The sequence below is a fragment of the Saccopteryx leptura genome, chromosome 6, assembly GCF_036850995.1.
Source record: "Saccopteryx leptura isolate mSacLep1 chromosome 6, mSacLep1_pri_phased_curated, whole genome shotgun sequence".
NCBI classification, from domain to species: Eukaryota; Metazoa; Chordata; class Mammalia; order Chiroptera; family Emballonuridae; genus Saccopteryx; species Saccopteryx leptura.
In genome coordinates this window covers 128,073,271-128,097,068 of record NC_089508.1, presented here as the reverse complement: position 1 = coordinate 128,097,068, position 23,798 = coordinate 128,073,271, and the positions used below count along the sequence as shown (strand labels likewise).

Sequence of the window (23,798 nt, the reverse complement as noted above, 5' to 3'; positions counted from 1 at the left end):
CCACCCCGCAGTGAAAGCTCTCGCTCGCGAGATTTCAAATGACTCAGAAGCCACGCCCTCCCCGGACCGGAAGTTTGAACTAGCGCTACTTTCTGGCCCGCAAAGTATAAGGGGCGGGGCAGTCAAGGTGGGGGGGGGGGTACTACAACTCCCAGAATTTAGCGCGGAGCTTCCGGTTTCCGGCGAGAGGAGCGGAGTGAGTGTTTACAGCCGAGGCACCGTGACCGGGTTCTTTCCGCGGGACGAGTGAGGGTGCCGGGCCCGGGCCGCGTGGGCTCGACGGGTCTGGACAAGTTAGCCGATCCTGTGGGAGCGGTGAGGGTCTTCGCCAAAGAGATCGTGTCCTCCCCACTCCTAGCTGTCTGTGACCTTGAGCCAGCGTCTTCGCCTTTCTGGGTCTCTGGGTCCCGGTTGCCAGGTCTGTAACATGTGGGTGATAATGCCTGCCTCAGGGAACGGTTGTGAGATTAAATGAGATAGGATTTGTAAAAAGACCTGTTCCCTCCCCAATCCTGAGCCTGGAGATGGGAGGTACCTCGAGGATGGCGTGCGGCCTGTTGAGCAGCCTGTCAACCACACAGTCCTCTCTCCACCTCCTTCCTAGAGGCCTCTTTGGAAGCACTCGTGGTTATAACAAGGACTCTTCTTGTCTTACAAGAGCGCTCCCAAATTCAGACTTTCTGATTCAAGTTTTTAGGCACCCATATGGGCTAGGCGCTGGGACAGTAAAGAAAAAATAAATAAATAAATAAATAAAATTATAGTTCAAGGGCTTGCAAGAATGGGTGTGTGTTTGTGTGTGTCTGTGTAGGAAGTGAGATTGGGAATTAGATATTCGCAATTCTTTGCCTTGGAGGAATGTGGGGACAACAGAAGAAAGGAAGAGGGACAGAGTGTTGTGGACCATAAATGGCAAAAAGCCATTGTAGATTCGAGGCTTAGCAAAAGGCTAAGTTCTCCCCCCATCCATCTCCATATTTGGCTTTTGTGTGTGTGTGTATTTTTCTGAAGCTGGAAACAGGGAGGCAGTCAGACAGACTCCTGCATGCACCCGACCAGGATCCACCCGGCATGCCCACCAGGGGACGATGCTCTGCCCATCCGGGGGAATCACTCTGTTGCGACCAGAGCCACTCTAGAGCCTGGGGCAGAGGCCATGGAGCCATCCCCAGCGCCTGGGCCATCTTTTGCTTCAATGGAGCCTCGGCTGCGGGAGGGGAAGAGAGAAAGGGAGAGGAAGGAGAGGGGGAGGGGTGGAGAAGTAGATGGGCGCCTCTCCTGTGTACCCTGGCCGGGAATCGAACCCGGGACTCCGGTATGCCAGGCCGACTCTCTACCACTGAGCAAACCGGCCAGGGCCCATATTTGGCTTTGATGCTGAGTGTTTGCACCCACTCCACTTGCTTCCTTGGGTTGCTGGAAGCAATATACATGCCCTTCCTCTGACTCTTTGTTTTAGGATGTTGGTAGATTTCACTAATGCATCCTACTTGATGCCTTGGTAGAGTTTCTGTCTTAGTCTTGGATGTGCAACTTTGTATCAGGGTTCTTGATTTGCATATGACTATATAATAAAGCGAACTGGGGCTATGGGGCACTTGGATACTGCCAGGCATATGGCAGGTAAATGGACAATGGGGCCCTCCCCAGACCCATCAAACAATAGGGGCGATGTCAATGTTTCCTCAGCAAATTCAGATTCCAGCAGGCCAAACATTGCCCAACTATCCTGGGCAACAACAGGCAGTGCAGGACTGGACCTCAGTCCCACCTCCCAATTCGTATTAACTCCAAAGATGGGACCTCAAGCCATACCCACTGGAATTTTTGGGCCACTTCCCAGCAACACAGTAGGAATCTTGTTAGGCAGAAGTAGTTTAGCTATGAGGGAATTCTTTGTTCTTCCTGGAGTAATAGACTCTGATTATACAGGGGAAATTAAAGTAATGGCTCACACTTTGAGGAATATAGTCACTATCTCCCCTGACATGAAAATTGCTCAATTAATCCTTTTACCTCTTTTAAGATAAGGCCAAACCCTGCTAAAGGGACCCCGAGAGAACCAAAGATTTGGCTCCACTGATACTGCCTATTGGATTCAAAAATTAGGTCAGGAACGCCCTGAAATGGAACTAACAATACAAGGGTGTAAAATTTAAAGGGCTTTTAAATACTGGAGCTGATGTATCTGTTATTGCTAAGCTACATTGGCCTCCTTCCTGGCCCACTCATGCAGCAGCCACAGAATTACAAGGTGTAGGGCAGATTAAATCCCCTCAACAAAGTTCTAGTTTTTTACAATTGGAAGATAAAGAAGGTCATTCTGGATTTTTTCAGCCTTATGTGCTCCCTGGATTGCCAGTTAATTTGTGGGGTAGAGATGTTTTGAAAAATATGGGGGCGTTGCTTGTCAATCCTAATGGTTTAGTCAGTACTCAGATGCTTGATTGGGGATTTTTGCCCACTAAGGGACTAGGGAAAGAACAACGAGGAATTCTCACCCCCATAGAAGTGGCACCCAATACCAGAAGGCGTGGATTAGGATTTCAAAATTTAGCATAGGGGCCTTGGTAGCTCCTGCTACCCCAATAATGCATTGTGCAGACCCAATTACTTGGAAATCAGATAATCCTGTATGGGTAGACCAATGGTTCCTTTCTCAGGAGAAACTTAAGGCAGCTGCTCAATTGGTACAGCTTGGGCACATTGAACCATCTAATAGTCCATGGAATACGCCTATATTTGTCATTAAAAAGAAATCAGGAAACTGGAGGCTATTACAAGATTTGAGAGCAATAAATAAGACTATGGAAATTATGAGTTCTCTCCAGCTAGGACTTCCTTCTCCTACTGCCATTCCGTGGCATTATCACCTTGTAGTTGTTGACTTGAAGGATTGCTTTTTTTTACTATTCCTGTAAGCCCTCATGATTGCAAGCGTTTTGCATTCAGTGTTCCTTCACTTAATTTCCAGGCTCCAATGGAGCGATACCAGTGGAGAATTTTGCCTCAAGGTATGGCAAATAGTCCTACCTTGTGCCAAAAATATGTTGCTCAAGCCATCTCTCCAGTATGAAGGCAGCACCCTAAGGCATACGTAATTCACTATATAGGTAATATTCTTATTGCTCATCCAGATAAAGACACTATGTTGACCATTTTGCAACAACTAGAATATTCTTTGAAAGAATCAGGACTTTATATAGCTCCTGAAAAGGTACAGCAATCTTTACCTTTTTCTTATTTAGGACAAATTATTGAGGGACAACAAATTTGCCCACAGAAAATGGAAATCAGGACAGATCATTTGCGAACTTTAAACGATTTCCAGAAACTGTTAGGAGACATTAATTGACTTAGACCTTCCTTGAAATTAACTACTGGAAAACTGAAGCCACTTTTTGATATTTTTAGAGGCTCAGCTGAACCAGCTTCTCCTTGGCTACTTACATCTGCGGGACAACAAGCTTTAAAGCTTGTAGAAAAGGCCTTGCAGCAAGCACAACTAAAACACATAAGTCCTGAGGAATCAATTGCCTTACTAATATGTCCCTCAAGTTACACTCCACCTCCCAATTCGTATTGTGGCAAGCTTCAGGTCCTAATGAATGGATTCATTTAGCTGTTACTCCTAAGAAAGTTTTATCTCCATATTTTTATCTTGTTGCCTCCTTGATTATCAAGGGGCATTGGCGACTCTTACAGCTTATAGGTTTTGAGCCACAGACTTTGAAAAAGGAACAACAACAATGGCTCTGGGAATCTTCCATTAATGGCAAATCGCTTTTGCAAATTTTACAGGCCAAATTGATTCTCACTACCCAGCTGATAAAATAGTTCAATTTTCATTAATTACTACCTTTATATTTCCTAAGACAATTGTTAATGAGCCCATTCCTGAAGTACCTACAATCTTTACTGACGGATCCAGCTTAGGAATAGCAGGCTTAATAATCAATGGACAACTTTATACAGAAACAGTCACCTTAAAATCAGCTCAAAGAGTCAGAGGAAGGGCATATATATTGCTTCCAGCAACCCAAGGAAGCAAGTGGAGTGGGTGCAAACACTCAGCATCAAAGCCAAATATGGAGATGGAGAGGGGAGAACTTAGCCTTTTGCTAAGCCTTGAATCTACAATGGCTTTTTGCCATTTACGGTCCACAACAACAGAGGAAGTGGTATTTGGGTTGGTCTTGGTAGGAGTTTGCTAAGTTTTGCTAAGAGGCCAGGGAGGAGAGTAATGGCAAGCAGCATCAGCAGATGAGCAGAGGTGTGAAGTTCTGAATGGAGGTTTAGTGAGGTTAAGTGTTGAGGAGGGTGGGACAGGGTTCTGCTGGCAGGAAGGCTGGCAAAGGGAACAGTGTGAGTGTTTCTGTAAGCCAGGCTGGGGAGTTTAGACTTATTTACAGAGGTGGTTTAAAGTCATTGGCATTCTAAGCAGAGCCATAACTTGATTAGATCTGTTTCTCAATGAGTCAGGTGGCAGCATGGATGTTGGATAGGAAGAGGCAAGAGTCAAGGAGCATGTTATAAAGCCCTTGTGATAGTTCAAGCAAGAGGGGTGAAGAAAATCAGAAATGAAGAGTATGTATAATGGAGAGGGTTGGATGATCTCATTTGAACCTCACCACCGTGTTCCTGTAAAGTGGGCTGGCGTTTCTATGTCTACTTCAAAGACTGGGAATCGAGGCGTAAAGAGCTAAAGTTCCTGGCAGTCCATCGTAGAATGAGCAAAGAGAGGACTCCAGATTCTAATTCTGGCTTGATCCTGCACCCTGTGCTTTTCCTGTGGTGTCACACTGAGTTATCTCTCATTCGCCCTCTTGGTGGGGTCTGGGTGGAGCAGGGTGGTGGTCTGTCCTCTAACAGCTAAGGGTTCCTTTCCTTTACAGGGAGAAAGAGAGAACGTGAAAGAGAGAGGATGTCTCTCTCAGATTGGCACCTGGCGGTGAAATTGGCTGACCAGCCCCTGGCCCCAAAGTCTATACTCCGATTGCCAGAGACTGAGCTGGGAGAATACCCGCTGGGGGGCTATAGTATTTTGTTTCTGAAGCAGCTCATTGCTGGCAAACTCCAGGAATCGGTTCCAGACCCTGAGCTGATTGGTGAGTCTCTGTGAACTAGAGATGGGGTGCTGCTCTGATGTCTTTTTGGGAGAGGGTACTCTGGAATTACAAGCATAAATTAATAATTTGGGATTTCTTGCCTCGTAATGTTAGCACTTCAGGGAAGTAAGTGTTGGGTAAAAAGAGTTGCAGATCAAATAATAAAACTGTTGCTTGCCATTTCAGTTGTATATGACACCGAACTACTTTCACAATGTTCCTTAACTATGACATTGTGGGATATGGAAGGAGGAGCTACTCAGGGAAAGCACTCTAGTATATGGCATTTGGAGGTTGGTCCTGAGGAATGATTAAAAGGATTTTTGTTTGGCCTGACCAGTGGTGGCACAGTGGGTAAAACATTCACCTGGGATGCTGAGGTCCCAGGTTTGAAACCCTGAGGTCCCCAGCTTGAGTGAGGGCTTATCCAGCTTAAGTGCGGGGTCACAGGTTTAAGCTTGGGATCATCAACAGGATTTCATGGTCGCTGGCTTGAGCAAGAGGTCATTGGTTCAGCTGGAGCCCTCCCACCCCCGTCAAGGTACATATGAGAAAGCAATCAATGAACAACTAAAGCACCACAACTACGAGTTGATGCTTCTCATCTCTCTCCCTTCCTGACTGCCTCTCTCTCTCTCTCTCTCTCTCTCTCTCTCTCTTTCTCAAAATAAATAAAATAATTTTTGTTTCTCTGACCTGTGGTGGCTCAGTGGATAAAGTGTCAACCTAGAATGCTGAGGTTGCTGGTTCGAAACCCTGGGCTTGCCTGGTCAAGGTACATATGAGAAGCAACTATGAGATGATGCTCTGGTTCTTCCCCTATGCCTCTCTCTCTCTCTCCTCTCTCTAAAATCAATAAATAAAATCTTTAAACAAACAAACAAAAAAAGGAGCCTGGTCTGTGGTGGTGCAGTGGATAAGATGTCAACCTGGAATGCTGAGGTTGCTAATTTGTAACCCTGGTCTTGCCTGGTCAAGGCACATATGATATGACAAGCAATCAGCGAACAACTAAAGTGAAACAACTATGAGTTAGTACTTCTTGCCCAACCCTCATTCCCCACCTGGTGAAATCAATAAGTAAAATCTTTTTTTTTTTTTTTTTTTTTACAGAGACAGAGAGAGAGAGTCAGAGAGAAGGATATAGACAGGGACAGACAGGAACGGAGAGAGATGAGAAGCACCAATCATTAGTTTTTCGTTGAGACACCTTAGTTGTTCATTGATTGCTTTCTCATATGTGCCTTGACCACGGGCCTTCAGCAGACTGAGTAACCCCTTGCTTGAGCCAGCGACCTTGGTTCTAAGCTGGTGAGCCTTGCTCAAACCAGATGAGCCCACGCTCAAGCTGGCGACCTCGGGCCTGACCAGACGGTAGCGCAGTGGATACAGCGTCGGACTGGGATGCGGGGTCCCAGGTTCGAGATTCCAAGGTTGCCAGCTTGAGCGCGGGCTCATCTGGCTTGAGCAAAAATGCTCACCAGCTCAGTGGCAGAGCGTCGGCCTGGCGTGCAGAAGTCCCGGGTTCGATTCCCGGCCAGGGCACACAGGAGAAGCGCCCATCTGCTTCTCCACCCCTCCCCCTCTCCTTCCTCTCTGTCTCTCTCTTCCCCTCCAGCAGCCAAGGCTCCATTGGAGCAAAAGTTTGCCCGGGTGCTGAGGATGGCTCTGTGGCCTCTGCCTCAGGCACTAGAATGGCTCTGATTGCGGCAGAGCGACGCCCCAGATGGGCAGAGCATCACCCCCTGGTGGGCGTGCCAGGTGGATCCCGGTCAGGCGCATGCGAGAGTCTGTCTGACTGCCTCCCCACTTCCAACTTAAGAAAAATGCAAAAAAAAAAAAAAATAGTAAAGAAAGGAAATGAAGATGGCAAGGGCATTCTAGGTGAAGGAAGAAGGAATTAAATATAACAAATTATAGTGTGAAAGTACTTTATAATAGCTAAGGGATTCAACTGGCAAAAAGTGTGTTTCCAGACCTGGCCAAATAGCTCAGTTGGTTAGAGCATCATCCCAAAGTGGCAGAGGTTTCTGATTTGGTCCCCAGTCAGGGCACATACAGGAACAGATCAGTGTTCCTGTCTGTCTGTCTCTCTCACTCTCATACTTCCCCTCTTCTTTTCTCTCCGTCTGTGGTCAATAAAATAAACATTAAAAAATAATAGTAAGTGTTTTCAGTCATAAAAACACTAGGTTTATCCTTTTTTTATTGTATTTTCCCATTCATTTAAATTGAGCAGTCTCCACACTGTTAAGCTCTAGAGCTTTTTCATATATAGATCCTATATTTTATGAGTTTGTGTTTGCTAACAATTGTTATTAACATGAATTTATTAGACCCTGGCTAGGTGGCTCAGTTGATTAGAGTGTTGTCCTGATATGCCAAGGCTGTGGATTTGATCCCTGGTTGGGGACATATGCGTACAAGGGCGCATACAAGAATCAATCAATGAATGAATAAATAAGTGGAACAAATCCATCTTCCTTCCTCTTTCTCTAAAATTAATTAATTTAAAAAAGAAAAAAGCCTGACCAGGTGATGGCACAGTGGATAGAGCGTCGAACTGGGATGCGGGAGGACCCAGGTTCGAGACCCCAAGGTCGCTGGATCGAGCAAGGGGTTACTCGGTATGCTGAAGGCCCACGGTCAAGGCACATATGAGAAAGCAATCAATGAACAACTAAGGTGTCACAAAGAAAAACTGATGATTGTTGCTTCTCAACTCTCTCTGTTCCTGTCTGTCTGTCCCTGTCTATCCCCCTCTCTGACTCTCTCTCTGTCTCTGTAAAAAAAAAAAAAAAAAGAAAAAAGCCTGACCAGGTGGTGGCGCAGTGGATATAGCGTCAGCCTGGGACGCAGAGGACCCAGGTTCGAAATCTGGAGGTTGCCGGCTTGAGCATGGGCTCATCTGGCTTGAGCGCAAGATTGCAGGCTCGAGCATCGGATCATAGACATGACCCCATGGTTGCTGGCTTGAGCCCATGGTTGCTGACTTGAGCCCAAGGTTGCTGGCTTGAAGCCCAAAGTCACTGGCTTGAGCAAGGGGTCACTGGCTTGGCTCGAGCCCCTCCCCCTAGTCAAGGCACGTATGAGAAAGCAATCAATGAACAGCTAAGGTACTGCAACAAGTTGATACTTCTCATCTCTCTCTCTTCCTGTCTGTCTGTCCCACTCTCTCTTTCTTCTCTCTCATTAAAAATAAAACAAAAAAACTTTTTAAAATGTATTTATTAAGTAAGAATACTTTATAAGCATGTATCATTCTCCAGCTATTTTTCCAGTCAATATAAGGTTCCTAAGGGACAGAAATTACCTAAGTTGTTTTAAGAAGCAAAGTATAAGTGGACAGTTCTTTTTTTAGATCTTATCTACTGTGGCCGGAAATTAAAAGATGACCAGACCCTTGACTTCTATGGCATTCAACCTGGGTCCACAGTCCACGTACTGCGCAAGTCCTGGCCTGAGCCTGATCAGAAACCAGGTGAGTGGTGCCTGCCGGGGTCCAGCCCTGGGGGGAATCCAGGGGTCCCACAGGAAGAGACGGCGTCGACATGAATCGAGTGAGAGAGCCGAATTCTTTTCTTTCTCTTTATTCTCTCGTTAGCATTTACTGCCAGGCATCTCTGCCAAATGCTGGTCTAGCTTTCTTTTTATACACACACACTAAGTTACAATCACATGGTATTTTGAATACATTGATTAATCATTGTTTCACTATGGTTACATATTTCTAGGTAACAGTTAATTTATATCTATAAGCTATAAATCAGGTGGTAAGTCATTCAAAGTACAGTTATACAATAACTTGAATAGCAATAACAATATTGGTACAATCTTCTAAAAGATTAGTACTAATTAATAACTCTATCTTACTGTTGTTGTGAGTCAGGGGCGCAGAGAGAGAGATTAGCAGACGAAATCATCAAGGACTAGCAAAGGACCACCGCTTGCTCAGGCAAATGGCCCTGAGTTCTTGCAGTGTCCTAATTATTCACAAGACTTCAAAAGGCTTGTTTACTGAGAAATTGGCATAACATCAAGAGTAACTTTTGCTTAAAGATACATAGAGTGCACCTGCAAGATAGCTTAGTAGCAACACAATATCAGAAGGCATTAATTGCTATTGCTTCTATGGATTCCATCACATTCCTCTCCTTATCTGAAGGGAAAACCTAGGAAAGTACAAAAATCTCATGAGAATGTTTTACTGAGAAAAGCCCAGCAACTGCCTTCAGTCACAAAACAATTCTCTTAGCAAAACATTCTTTTCTTGTTGGCTGTGTTCCCATCCAAGGCCATGCAATGGGCTATTCCACTACACCTTACCTAAGATTTTGTCTAGTCAAATTTTATTTATTTACTATATTCATACACTAGTTAAGTTCTAACTTTATTCTTCTCAGAGTGTTCCACCACCTGTAGGTCAGGTATGCAAGAAGAAAGGAAAGTTTCTCTATTCTACAACATGAAAAGGCTAGAGAGGAAAAATGATGAATTAAGTGAAGGCTGAAAGGTGCTCTGTGTATAGTTACTATTTCCTACCTATTCATAAGTCACAATCTATTCTTTCTAACATGATTAATAAGAAGAAATTCTCCTACAAACTTAACCCTTTACGAGGGATATCATAGCCAGCCTCTTATGTTTATGAGCCCAGTTCAAGGGGCTTACAGGCTTTTCTGTGGAACTCACACCCTCTGTCTCATTTCCAAAGAAATTACTACAAATCTACAGGGAAAGCACGGTACTGTTATCCCTGTGCCATAAATAATAGCACACACCCAGAAAAAGGGGGGATATAAGGCCAGATTAATTCAAAAGATCAAAGGGGGAAGTATCGTGCCTTTTCTTTGCGGTGACTTTGTCAACCTGCAGCCATTGGTCTTCACTGCGGTGACTTTGTCAACTAGCAGCCGTTGGTCTTCTCTGCTATGACTTTGTCAGCCAGCAGTTGTGGGTCTTCTCCTGCTGTGTCCTTGTCAGCCAGCAGTTGTGGATCTTCTCTGCTGTGACCTTGTCAGCCAGCAGTCGTTGATCGGCTCCCGACAGGTGCCTGACTTGTGGTGGCATAGTGGATAGAGCATTGACCTCGGATGCTGAGATCCCAGGTTTGAAACCCTAAGGTCACTGGGTTGAGCACAGGCTCACCAGGTTGAGCATGAGATCATTGACATGAATCCATGGTTGCTGGCTTGAGCCCAGAGGTTGTTGGCTTGAAGCCCAAGGTCGCTGGCTTGAGCAAGGGTCACTGGCTCGGCTGCAGTCCCCCATCAAGGCACGTATGAGAAATAATCAATGAACAACTGAAGTGACACAACTACAAGTTGATGCTTCTCATCTCCCTGTCTTTCATTCTCTCTCTTGCAAAAAAGAAAAAAGAAAAGAAACCAAGTGTGTGGTAGCTACCTCTAGACTGGCAGAGCTTCAGTAGTATTAAGGGAAGGGTCTGTGGGGTTTTTTTTTCAGTGAGAGAGGAAGGGGGAAAGAGAGAGGAAAGTGTGAGAAGCCTCTGCTTGTAGTTGCTGCACTTTAGTTGTGCATTGATTGCTTTTCATTTGTTCCTTGATGGGGGGTGGGGGTGGGGAGGCTTAAGTTGAGCCAGTGACCCTGTGCTCAAACCAGCGACCGTGGGTTTTGAACCTGGGACCTCTGCGTCCCAGGTTAATGCTCTGTCCAGTGTACCACCACGGGTCAGGTGGGTCTGGGTTTTTGAGGCACAGACCTGGGTGGATGGGACAAAAGGGTGATTTACTGAAATGGTGATAGAAGATGTCTTTATTACTTACTGGGTCATGGGTCAGACCACATTGATAAACAAAATGCAGTTTTGACCTTCTCATTGCGAACACTGCTAATGGGGGGGATTTGTTTCTCTGCTTTTTAAGTTCATTGTCCACTATTGTAATGGGGTGGGAAATGTGTGTTTGTTTAAAATACTTTAGGTTAACAGTTTATTTCTCAGTGAACCTTGTTTCTTTCTGTTATTCTCATTAGAAAAAGCTGGGACTCCTTGTATTTCAACCAGGGAGCTGCAAGAATTTTTAAAACATGCACTATCTCACTGTTTAGTCTGGGGTACTGACCTCTTTTTTCCTTAGACTGTCAAATAAAAAAAAATGACAAAACACAACAATAGCCATCCTGTGTAAAAGAATCAAAATTCTACTGATTTTTTTGTTGTTGTTAGATTGGTCAAAAATGTGTTTTTTGTTTTTTATTTCTACAGGGACAGAGGGAGAGTCAGAGAGAGGGATAGACAGACAGGAACGTAGAGGGATGAGAAGCATCAATTATCACTTTTTCGTTGCAACACCTTAGTTGTTCATTGACTGCTCTCTCACATGTGCCTTGACCGTGGGCCTTCAGCAGACCGAGTAACCCCTTGCTCGAGCCAGCGACCTTGGGTCCAAGCTGGTGAGCTTTTTGCTCAAGCCAGATGAGCCCGCGCTCAAGCTGGCATCCTCGGGGTCTTGAACCTGGGTCCTCCGCATCCCAGTTCGACGCTCTATCCACTGCGCCACTGCCTCGTCAGGCCAAAAATATGTTTTTTGTGTACCACAGAATTTTAGTAGTTTTTGTATATGTGCCAGGAAATGATAAAGGTTGAAAATGACTTTTCCAATGTTGTAGTCTGTTCTCTTATTAGCCAGTCTTTCAGCAAACTGCCTTGGACAGTGCCTTGTTCAGTGAGCTCACTCCTCCTGCTAAAGGGGTAATTTATTTTTCTGAAACTTGAAAATATTAGAACAGTAGTAAAGTAGCCCTTGAAGGAAAATATATAAAGCCTCTAATGTGTTTTGGATTTATTAATAAAAGATGCTGCTTGGAATTTATAATTTAAATTTTGCATCTGCATTTTAAAAGCTTTCCCAAGGTTAAAGTGAGGCTCTATAAAATAGATTAGCTTTGTTAAACTAGCAGTTTGACTTTTTTTTTTTTTTTTTGTATCTTTCCGAAGCTGGAAACGGGGAGAGACAGTCAGACAGACTCCCGCATGCGCCCGACCGGGATCCACCCGGCACGCCCACTAGGGGGCGATGCTCTGCCCACCAGGGGGTGATGCTCTGCCCACCAGGGGGCGATGCTTTGCCCCTCCGGGGCGTCGCCCTGCCGCGACCAGAGCCACTCCAGCGCCTGGGGCAGAGGCCAAGGAGCCATCCCCAGTGCCCGGGCCATCTTTGCTCCAATGGAGCCTTGGCTGCGGGAGGGGAAGAGAGAGACAGAGAGGAAGGAGGGGGAGGGGGTGGAGAAGCAAATGGGCACTTCTCCTGTGTGCCCTGGCCGGGAATCGAACCCGGGTCCCTCGCACGCCAGGCCGATGCTCTACCGGCAGTTTGACTTTTTTTATAATGTTCACGATTGCTGTGACTGGTGATCAGCTTGAAGTTTACCTTCGTTTCAATCTTAAACATAAAGGAGAAAGATCTTTTGTACTCCGATGAGAGGAGAGAGAGAAAGGCAGTCCTCGATATCCCGAGGTTGGCCTGGCCCTCAGCTGGGCCTTGGAACATGAATCATTTCACAGATCATCAACAGTTATAAGGCCACTCCGACCAAAATGGATCAAGACAAAAAGAGGAGCCCTCTCATTTCCAGACAGGCAAAACTCCTGAACATTGTGCAGACCACAAATTCACCAAATATTTCTCTATCCTGGCTATCTTGAGTGCCTGCTGCCACTTTCCAATTATGCCATTTGCCTCGCTCTAGTTTTCCTTCTGAGTAAGAATTAAGAATTATTAAGATACCTGACCATACAATCATCCCTTCTTCCTAACAACATCCAGTGCTGCAAAGCAAAACCCCAGTTTCTTACAATTTCCCCCCCAAATCACACAGCCCAAGCCCAGATCCTGTAGAAAGTCCTTTCTGATGTCCTCTCCCTGAGAAGCCCCGTGGTATCCTCCTCTGCCACTTGCATTCTCTGGATGGAGCAGTGAATCAAACTTGTGCAACTGCAGCCCAGCCCTCTGGTCTTTGGCTGGAGGGCATCGACAGAAGGAGAATAACATTTGTTGCTTCTCCCAGCCAGATTGTTTCTTCCCCTTGATACCTTATTTTGTCATTGCAGTGGCCCTGCAGGATGGGTAGCAAAATTAGCCTTTTATAGATGAAGAAAGAGAGGGTTACATAGGTATTTACTCAAGGTCACCTACTTAGAAAATTGATGCAAGAGCTGGGGTGTGAACACAGGTCTTCCTGGTTTATGAGCCCATGGTTGTTTTCACTGGGCTGGCTGCCTCCCACTTCCAGAAGGTAAGATTAGCTCAGAGATGTCAGAGACAGCTGTGACTCTTAGCCTACCATAAGCAAGAGTCCTTTTCCTCCTCCCTTCTGCCTAGAGATTTATTTTTGAGACAAATAGGCTTTTTATTGGGAGGTAGAAATAAACGTTTAGCCCTGCCTGGATAGCTCAGTTGGTAGAGCATCATCCTGAAATGTGAAGGTTGCTGGTTCGATCCCTGTTCAGGGCACATACAGAAACAGTTCAGTGTTTATGTCTCTCTCCCCCTCTCTCTAAAATCAATAAATACATTTTAAAATTAAGTAACTAAACTTTTAGGCCTGAAAATAAACTTTTGTGATGGCATTTTAGATGTTTGTCCTTGAGTGCTCTTCCAAAAGGAAGCACATTTCTTGATGTCCCACTACATTAGCACCTGTAGGAGGAGAATTTGCCAGACCTTCCCTTCCCACCTGGATCCCTTTGGTGGTTCTCCACGGAGGGTTACAAATCTCTTCAGGATCTATGTTAGTCTGCTGTTTGAGTAGGGATGTGAACCCCAAGCTCCAGTCACAAAAAAGAAACTTGCTGTCCCCTCAGAGCACCGTCTTTTATTCCTCCATGCCTTGACATGCATTCTTGCTTACCCATGGACTACCTTCTCTCCCTAGTAAACATCAACTTTTCCTTAGCTACCCTCTCAAATGGTCTTTCCTAGGAGACAACTCTGTCCTCGCTGTCCCACTCAGTAGTGGCTTTCTGCCTCCTGTTCCTAGTGCTCTAGCTGGGGTCCACGCCTATGCTGAGGTCCTTGGCATGATATTTTATAATTGTGTGGGGTTTTTTTTGTTTTTAAAAAAAAATTTTTTTTTCCTTTTGTATCTTTCCGAAGCTGGAAACGGGGAGAGACAGTCAGACAGACTCCTGCATGCGCCCGACCGGGATCCACCCGGCACGCCCACCAGGGGCGGCGCTCTGCCCACCAGGGGGCGATGCTCTGCCCCTCCGGGGCGTCGCTCTGTTGAGACCAGAGCCACTCTAGCGCCTGGGGCAGAGGCCAAGGAGCCATCCCCAGCACCCGGGCCATCTTTGCTCCAATGGAGCCTCAGCTGCGGGAGGGGAAGAGAGAGACAGAGAGGAAGGAGAGGGGGAGGGGTGGAGAAGCAGATGGGCGCTTCTCCTGTGTGCCCTGGCCGGGAATCGAACCCGGGACTTCTGCACTCCAGGCCAACGCTCTATCACTGAGCCAACCGGCCAGGGTATTGTTTTTATTTGATCTAGTCTTGTTTCTTCTGCTGTCCTAAGACTTCCTTGATGTCAGAGACTCTTTATTTTTTACATTCTTGTGTCTTTCCCAAAACCAGGCATGGAGTAAATGGTTAGTATGTGTTGTTGAATAAATAAATTAGGTAATTTGCATAATATGAATATTTTTCAGGAGAGCTAATCCTCACAATTCGATCTCTAGGTAAGGATGTGGTTTCACCTGGAACTGCAGGGGTGCCATTCACCTTGCTTTGGGAATGGTGTCCCTGGAGCTAGGCAGTACACAATCTACACAATCACAAGTGGCCATCTTCGATGGGTAACTCCACTTTTAAAGTGTGACCCAGTGTGAACTTCTTACTTACTCCCCCTTTTAATTTCTTTACCTATGAGATGGGTTGGAGAGCAGCCAGGTAAAACTAAGACAGCTGCTCAACTTTCCCATATATATGAGTCACAGTGTCCAAAAATCAAAAAGGAACTTTGAGTCCCAGTGTAACACTTGATATGGAACTTGTGATAAACGTTTGTTCAGAATCCTAGAAATACAGCATATTTTCTTCGTTCCTCTTGTATTTTTTTTAAAATTCAAAATAATATTAAGGAAGCCTGAAAAAAAATATCAAGGAGAAAACAATTATCCCAGGTCCTGTCACCCTGAGTGCTGTTCTTCCCCTTGTTCCCTCCAGCCTCGGATCATATGCACACTGACGCATTTTATGTGGTTCAACCACAAAATGCACATACAACTGTGTGTTGTTTCTTTTAACATTGTGTCAGCGTAGCTCCATGTTCAGATGGCCTGCAGCTCTGAATACTTTGAATCATTGTATAAAAATCTTCTGAGTTAGTTATATCTTTCTTCCCCCTCAAATGAAAGAATTCTAGAATTCCTGCAGCAGGGTATTGATCAGAGCAGCCTCTTTCATATGATAAGGTCCCCCTCTGCTGGAACTTGACTTTGATTATCTACTGAGAGCACTTAAAAGAGTGCAGTTTTCATGTCTGTATAATAAATGAGTTTTTGAATGGGTTCTCACCTTCTTAGTGGGGTGGTGAGATGGGGAATCTGCAGACTACGCCACAACTAGACATGTGCTGACATGGTGTGTGTGTGCAGTGAGGGCAGGGCCTGGGTTGTCGGGTAACTGTGTGTCTTGTCCACAGAGCCTGTGGACAAAATGGCTGCTCTGCGGGAGTTCCGGGTGCTGCATACCGCCCTGCACAGCAGTTCCTCCTACAGGGAGGCGGTGAGTGTGCGCCACAGCCTCTGCCTGAGACTCCTGCCAGGCCTGCAGGAGACTGTGTGAACCCCGGAGAAGGGTTTGGAATGGAAGCTGGGAGCACATTGCCATGGCTATCGAGAGTTCCTCTGGGAGTTTTTGCCATGTCTGTGGGTCTCAGTAGAGCCCTGTCTTCCCCTGAAGAAGCTATCTCAGCTAGATGCTGTTGATTTCCATCTGATGATAAGGATACCACCTCTCTTGATATTGGCCTCACAGAATGGCTGTGAAATATCCAGAGGGTCTGCGTAGGGTTTCTGCTGGGCCTCCTTCTTGGAATTTGACTGAGTGGTCTGCCCACTGCCCCTTACCTGGACTTCCTTACTGGGAAATGCACTGGTGTCTTCTGTAGGACAGTTGAAAAGCAAAATTAATAAAGCTACCGACTTCCCAATATATGTGAATATGAAATGACAATTTTATGGAGATTAGAAAGGACTTTTGGGGCCTACACAAATCTTTGTTACTGGCTTGTAATGAGAGCTTATTTTGGAAGCTTTAGAAGCACAGATGGGGGAAAGAGTAGAGATTGCCGGTTTACTGTGATGGTTGCCTTTTTGAAAACATTGTTTGTTTCCCCTCCAGTAAGCCATGATCTCAGAGAAGAAAGAGGTTCATCTGTTTCTTGGGGCTGTTGCTTTATTGTAGTGGTCTATGTGCAAGCATTTAGAGGAATGAAGTCCTTCAACAGAGTGTGGAAACTGGCTGAGTGGATCGGGCTGTTTGAGTGCTCAGCCTTCCTCATTTCTCCCGCAGGTCTTTAAGATGCTCAGCAATAAGGAATCTCTGGATCAGATCATTGTGGCCACCCCAGGCCTCAGCAGTGACCCCATTGCTCTAGGTAAGTACAGAACTGGACTCAAGGAGATAGGAGTTGTTGGAGAAGCAGAAACTAGAGGAAGTAATCACCCTAAAGAGACTGACCATCTTTTGAAGAGTCTTTGGTTTTGTGGGGGAAAGGGAGCACCAAGATGTGTTCCATATACCCAGCCCTCTGGAGATCTGTCCGCCCCTCAGAGAATCCATGGCCTCACTAATCTCATAAATGAGACTATGAGGATGTCAGGTGAGAGCACTAGTCCGAATCACAGCAACCAGGGAAGACGTCTGCACACCTTTGAGGGATAAGGGGAGACCCAGAGATCTGGGGCTAGGGGCAGGCATGTGGGTACGCACATGTGACTTGACAGCAGGGGAGGTGGTGAGCAGGGGCACAATGGAGAGCACCCAGTGGGCTGCTCATGCTGCTTCCCTACTTCTCCCTGGGCACTCTGTGTTCCCATGTCTTTGTGTGGCCAATGCTCTGAGGCCTAGCACCTCTTCTCCTTCCTGGGTCTGGCTGGGTTTCGGTCTCTGAGGTAAGTCCTGTTCTCCTTAGGGGTTCTCCAGGACAAGGACCTTTTCTCTGTCTTCGCTGATCCCAACATGCTTGATACGTAAGTATGTCCATCTTACCAAAGAGTGCCTCTCTCTTCATACGGTCAGGCCAGAACCTAAGTGTTGCCCTGGATTCTGCTCCTGGACCCCAGTCCCTGTCCACCCCAAGTCTGCCTTTTAAATATGTCAGGAGGTGAAGAAGAGGAGGGCGCTTTGGGAGAAGGACAAGCCCAAGGGCAGGACACACATTGCTTTGTAGATGATGTGGGGTCTGAAGGAGGTGGCCTTGAGGGCTGGGCTCAGTTTAGTGCTTATTCAGTTGCTATGAAGGATCCTTTGAAAGATGTGAAGCTGGGGGAAGAAACAGGTGTGTAGATCCCTGTTGTCTTAGAGCCGGGAGGGACAGCAGAGGTTATGTCTTATTTTGCAACTGAAGAAAACAGCTCTTCCCCCTCTTGTCCTGCTGCTGCCCCCTAGGGAATAGAAGGGGTCTGTCAAAGATGGTCCAGGGAAGCAGTGACCAGGGACTCAGTCAAGACCAGAGACTGACCCCTGAGCCTCCCAGGCTGTCCTGTCAGTCATGCCGAGGTGAAGTATCTGCAATGGATCCCAGGGCTGAAGGCCTTGCCACTGTTGTAGGGACAGAGCAGAGGAGACAGAGCCAACAGGAAGGAGGTGCTGAAGACAGGAGTTTCAGGGCAGGCAAAATGGCGTGATAGTTTTGAGGGCCACCTAGACTTGGGTCACAGCGAGGGTGCTCTTTCCTAACTCACCCTCAGGTTTCTTCCTGCCCCTGTTCCAGGTTGGTACCAGCTCATCCAGCCTTAGTCAATGCCATTGTCCTGGTTCTGCACTCGGTGGCAGGCAGCACACCACTACCACTACCAGCGACTGACTCCTCTCGGAGTACACCCTCTAGCTCCTACCGGGACATGCCAGGTGAGCCCCAGAGAGCACCGTGCAGGCCTCTCAGCAACCGGCAGCGGCCCAGGAGAGTGCTGCATTCAGCAACTATGTATAGCCCTGGCAGAGGGTGTTCCTCGGGAACTCTCGGTTTGAGTCAGGGAGTGCATATGTCCTGTAATTTTCCAAGGGGAGAGATGAACACGTGAATTTGGAGAGTGTCTGAGCCGAGAGCTGGAGCTATGCCTGTGCCTTTCTGTTCTTCTTCCTGAAATCTGTTCTCCCTCCTCCAGGTGGCTTCCTGTTTGAAGGACTTTCTGACGATGAGGACGACTTTCACCCAGTAAGTGGCCTGGATGCCTGCCCTTTGGGGAACATGGTGCCAGGGATGCACCCCTCCCTGGAACCTGGAGCCCAAGCAGTGAGGTAGTCATAGACCTTTTAGTGATCAAGTTCGTGTCATACTGTTGCTTTGTGAACCCGGTAGCTTGGGGAGCCTCCCTAAGACCTGTGCCCGGAGCAGGAGCAGGGTGGTCTGGGATTGTCACAGGGCCACTTCTCTGACTCTGGGTGCCCCCCCTTTGCAGAGGGCCAGGTCCACGCCCTCTAGCAGCACGCCCAGCTCCCGCCCAGCGTCCCTGGGGTACAGTGGAGCTGCTGGACCCCGGCCCATCACCCAGAGCGAGCTGGCCACTGCCCTGGCCCTGGCCAGCACTCCTGAGAGCAGCTCGCACACACCGACACCTGGCACCCAGGTATGGAGAAAGGGCAGGAAGATGGAGCCTGGCCCCCCAGGGGAGACATGCCCAACGGTAAAATGGATTTGCTGACCCTGGTGCTAGATCTGGTCTGAGCTGAAGTCTTCTGGGACCCTTGCGGTGTCTCACTGTGAGACTGTTTCTCCCTTGCCCATAGGGCTCCAGAACAGAGAGCAGCAGAGCCCCAATGACTCCTCCTGGTTCCTCAGAGGACCTCCCCTCACATAAAGGTCACTTCCACACTCTGACAGGGCCCAGCCCTCCGCGGCTTTACTGTTCCTAGTGGTGGTCACTTAGCTGCCAGAGCTGTTTTCTGGGCGAGGTCAGGGGCTCGATACCATTTCCCTGGAGTGAGAGGACAGAGCCTTTCCTGCCCGCCTGGTGAGCCGCTCGGTGCCTCTGTGGTTTTCCCCTGCAGGCCCCTGTTGGGAGGCAGCCATTGGGTAGCCGGGGTACTGTGGGGTGAATGACAGCATGGGTATGGGTTGGGAGATGGATATGACTCTGAGGGTGGCCCTGACCACTGGTTTGTTTCTAGGGCCATTCCTCAGGGACCTCACCAATATCATCTGGTGTCCAGTTGGGGACGCCCATCACCAATGACCTCTTCAGCCAAGCCCTCCAGCATGCCCTGCAGGCATCGGGGCAGCCCAACCTTCAGGTCAGTCTCCCCATTGCTGGTGCCTGGTACCTGTGGGTATTGAGATTTCTTCCGCCGTCTGGAGGGCCTTCCCACTTGCATGCACTCCAGGAACAGCAGGGCCATGGCAGTGTCACAGGAGGGCAGTATTTCTCTGACTTCACTCCTGCATCCAGTGACCGTGGTCTGATTCTATGGACCACTAGTGGACACTTAGGGCGGGTTTGGTCCATTCTTTCATTCCACAAGCATTTCCTGAGCACTGTACATGTGCCCCATTCCTGGGTGAAGAGCAACCCTCACTCCTGCCACAGAAGGGTGCCAGGCAGGTAGTTATTGACCTTGGGGAGTAACGCCCAGGCTTGAAGTGAGGGCCTAGGTCAGGCAGCACTTTCCTGAGGAGGGGCTGTTTAATCTGAGTGTCAAAGAATTAGAGGTTAGCCAGGCAGGAAGGGGTGGAGGGACATGTCAGGCATGTGGGGACATGGGACACACTCAGCACTGCAAGGCCAGAGGCAGTGTTTTGGTGTAGATGGTCCTGAGCTGGGAGCCAGAGAAGAGAGTAGGCCCTGCCTGAGGGTGTGGACCAGATGCCTGGTGAGGTGATCAGGCTTGACTGCATGATCTCTAGGGGGGCTGGAGGGTTTGAGCAAGAGTGACACCATCTGCTAGGCCTCATGGCCTGGTCACCTTAGCAGCTAAGTGGAAGGCAGGGGTTGGGTTCCTTGCACGTCCCCATGCACAGCTGTCTTCTTCACTCTGTGTCCTTTGCTGCTCACAGTGAGCGTGGGGTGAGCATTGTTTCCAGAACTTGTCGAGGTCCATAAGCCAGGAAGTGGTAGAAACCGGGTTGAGCCTGTTTGGTTTTATGTACCCCATGTGGCCTAGGTGGACAGTGAGGGGAGCGGGAGCAGGACCTGTGGACAGCTTGTGTTTTCCATTTCTTCCTCTGCCCCAGCGAGAGGCCAGTTCACCTTGCTCTCCACTCGAGAGCTCTCAGTGGCTCCACACGGCCTGTAAACTGAGTCAGAGTTGGTTTGTGTGGTTTTATTAAAAGCCCTCACTTCTTCCCCATTCCTGCATTTCTTCCTCACTGCCTCCCCTCCCCACAGTGCAAGCACACCATTTCTCTTAAGTTGTGCACTTACCTCCTTCCTGAGATAGATTAATGAATCTTTCAAAGTACTCAAAGAAAATGCAGGTTAATTTCTTTCAATCTTTATAGATAAGAAAGCCTTTCTTAACTGAAAGTCAAAATTCAGGAGCCATTATATAAAGAGCAATACATTTTGAGTTTGTAAAAGTGAAAATTTATGCATAACAACCAAACCAACCAACCAACCAACCAAAAAAAACGGGTCAAGTCTGAAAGCTAACAGCAAATTGGGAAAAAAGTTTGTAGCACCAATCAGCCAGCAGAAAAACTTCCCTGATACATCGAGTTTCTAGTAATTTAGGACCAACAACTTTATAGAAAAAATGGGAGAGGCCATGCACAGACTATTTATGGAAGTGCAGGACAGGTGGCACCTGAACCATGGAATTCCTCACAGTCCCATTTCTCTGAATTTACCTGAAGATGTACATGTATGAAGAAAACGACATTTGCAGTCACTGCAGTATTGTTCTAATGATAAAAAGACTAGAAGTGGGTCATTATGGTACATTTCAGGACATCCATGGGTTGGAGTATTATATGGTTATTAAAAAGTTCTTTAAGGTCCTGGCTGGTTGGCTCAGCGGTAGTGTCGACCCGGCGTGTGGAAGTCCCAGTTTGATTCCCGGCCAGGGCACACAGGAGAAGTGCCCATCTGCTTCCCCACCCCTTCCCCTCTCCTTCCTCTCTGTCTCTCTCTTTCCCTCCCGCAGCCAAGGCTCCATTGGAGCAAAGTTGGCTCAGGCGCTGAGGATGGCTCCATTGCCTCCATATCAGGTGCTAAAATGGCTTGGTTGCAATGGAGCAACAACCCAGATGGGCAGAGCATCACCCCCCGGTGGGCATGCCGGGTGGATCGCGGTTGGGTGCATGCGGGAGTCTGTCTGTCCCCCCAACCCCACCCCGCTGCTTCTCACTTTGGAAAAATACCAAAAAAAAAAAAAAGTTCTTTACTCCCTGGCTGGATAGCTCAGTTGGTTAGAGTGTCATTCCGAAGCACAGAGGTTGCCAGTTCCATCCCTGGCACAGACATATTCCTGTCTGTGCCCTGACCAGGGATTGAATCACAACCTCAGTGCATTGGGATGACGCTGTTCCTGTCTCTGTCTCTGTCTCTCTCTCCCTTCCTCTTTCTGTAAAATCAATTAAATATACATTAAAAAAAAAAGTTCTTCATGTAATGGCATAGAGAGATGTCCAGGATATACTGAGAATGTTTTTTTTTTTTAAAAAAGAGAGGTGTAGTTATAGAAGAGGAATAAGAAAAGGATAAATATAGGAGTATACATTCATCTTCTCAAAATGAAGTTGGTTATCCGGGATGGTAGTGATGGGCGTGGATGAGGATAAGACTTTTCACTATCCATCATGCTACAAAACAAAACTAACTTTAAAATGTATCCTCCATTTCCCTTATGTGTGTGTGAGTGTGTGTTAATGTCTGTTTACATGTATAGTAGGAGACAGAAAGCAATCTTTTTAACTTTAGACATTGAGTAATTTGTGCTTTTTCTTTTGATCCTTATGTTAATTTCTTTTTTTTGTTGGATGAACTTTTAATTTGTTCTTTAAGCCCTCAGCCTCTCTTGTAGTCTTACTAGAAACGCTGTGTTCTGTGGAACTTAAATCAGCATGTTTGCCATAGGAGCCCACCTTTTTCTTTCCCTTCAAAGGACAGGCCCCAGCGAGTCTCTGTAGGATCCCAACTAACAGCTCTCCCCTGGTCCTGTCTTTCTGCAGAGCCAGTGGCAGCTCCAGCTGCAGCAGCTGCGTGACATGGGCATTCAGGACGATGAGCTGAGCCTGCGGGCCCTGCAGGCCACTGGGGGGGACATCCAAGCAGCTCTGGAGCTCATCTTTGCCGGAGGAGCCCCTTGAACCCCCTGCTCCTCCTGAACCCCCAACACCTACCAAAGCACTGCCCATGGGAGGCACTCTGAAGGTGCCCCATCTCTCCTTTCCCCAATACACTTGATGGTCAACCTTTGCTTTGTCCAGTGCTTGGCTGTCCTGGCTGATCTGTGCTGGGAGAGGCAGTGGGGCAGCATGCTGTGTGGGTCTTGCTGCTCTGATATTGGGGAGCGCGGCTGGTTCCGCTTCTGGGCTGTGGGTGGAGGGTTTAGGTCCAGAGTTGCTGCCGGGTTACAGCTGTGGCCAGAGAGGCTCATGCTGCTGTGAGGAGCACAGCCTGGAGGAGTGGCCAGGTGGCCATGCAGAGGGGCAGGCAGGGGCAGCTTGTTCTCCACGTCATTCCTTCTCCCAGAAGTTTCCAAGAGATTCCTTGTCTCTCTCCAGCCTCATCTCACCAGGTGTTCTTTGAGGCCTGTTTTGGAATGAGTCCAGTGCAGGCCTCAGAGCTGTGCCAGGAGGCAGGGCCCCCCTTCTCTGTCCTGAAGGTGTAAACACAAGAGCAGTTAGGTAACAATAGTAAACAATACCACCAACAGGCGTAGGCCTCAGCATTCATATTGGAGAGAGGGCCCCAACCCCAAGCTGCTGCTCCATCCGCCTGAGCTCCCTGCTGTGCTGCCATTGTGTCCAGGTTGAATGGATGGGTTCCATGTGCCTTGAATACATTGTCAGGAGAAAAATTCTCCCCTTCAGAAATGTGTATCAGTAAGAAGTTACTCAGGGGTCTGCTTTTGCCCCGTCTTTGGTAGGTGTTCATTCCATTCACGGTATCACTGTCATGGTCATTGGGCTTCTGCTTGTCACCTGGGAAAGAAGGTTTGCCACTGATAAGGACTGCTTATTCTGCCCTTTGCTCCCAGCCTTTACCCTGTAGCCCCTTTTGTGCCCTGGGGAGCACATAGAGCAAGACTGTACCCACGGCTTCACCATTGTGGCCTCAGTTGAGGACAATAGTGAGCCACTGGCTCCTGGTCTCTAGCTGTGGTCCCAAGCACATCCTGTTCTCTCTGGGTGACTTCCAGCTTATCGGTTTTCCTCCTAAAGGGAGATGCTGAGGGGAAGCCACGATTCCAGAAATGGCCCAAACAGCAGTGTTCTTTACCTCTTCCAGAAAACGTGACGTCTCCACATTTCCCCTTCAGCCCTAGACTTAATGATGAGAGATGTTTGCA

General features: G+C 47.6%; 1 protein-coding gene and 1 non-coding gene across 3 annotated transcripts; both read left to right on the top strand.

Moving 5' to 3' along the window:
* Positions 1-25: 25 nt before the first annotated feature.
* On the top strand, positions 26-22,702 carry UBL7 (ubiquitin like 7). 2 transcript variants are annotated; one of them, XM_066342401.1, is made up of 11 exons: positions 26-196; positions 4,896-5,108; positions 8,470-8,589; positions 15,766-15,848; positions 16,638-16,722; positions 17,260-17,317; positions 18,061-18,197; positions 18,455-18,504; positions 18,749-18,916; positions 19,458-19,580; positions 22,456-22,702. In XM_066342401.1, the coding sequence occupies exons 2-11, from the start codon at positions 4,925-4,927 to the stop codon at positions 22,591-22,593; spliced, it is 1,146 nt and encodes a 381-aa protein (XP_066198498.1). In that variant the 5' UTR covers positions 26-196; positions 4,896-4,924; the 3' UTR covers positions 22,594-22,702. The 2 variants fall into 2 exon arrangements, with proteins under 2 accessions (XP_066198498.1, XP_066198496.1); XM_066342399.1 differs by having other exon boundaries at positions 26-418.
* TRNAF-GAA (transfer RNA phenylalanine (anticodon GAA)) lies at positions 13,511-13,582 on the top strand. The gene has a single exon. It is a non-coding gene; the product is annotated as a tRNA-Phe (tRNA).
* Positions 22,703-23,798: the final 1,096 nt, after the last annotated feature.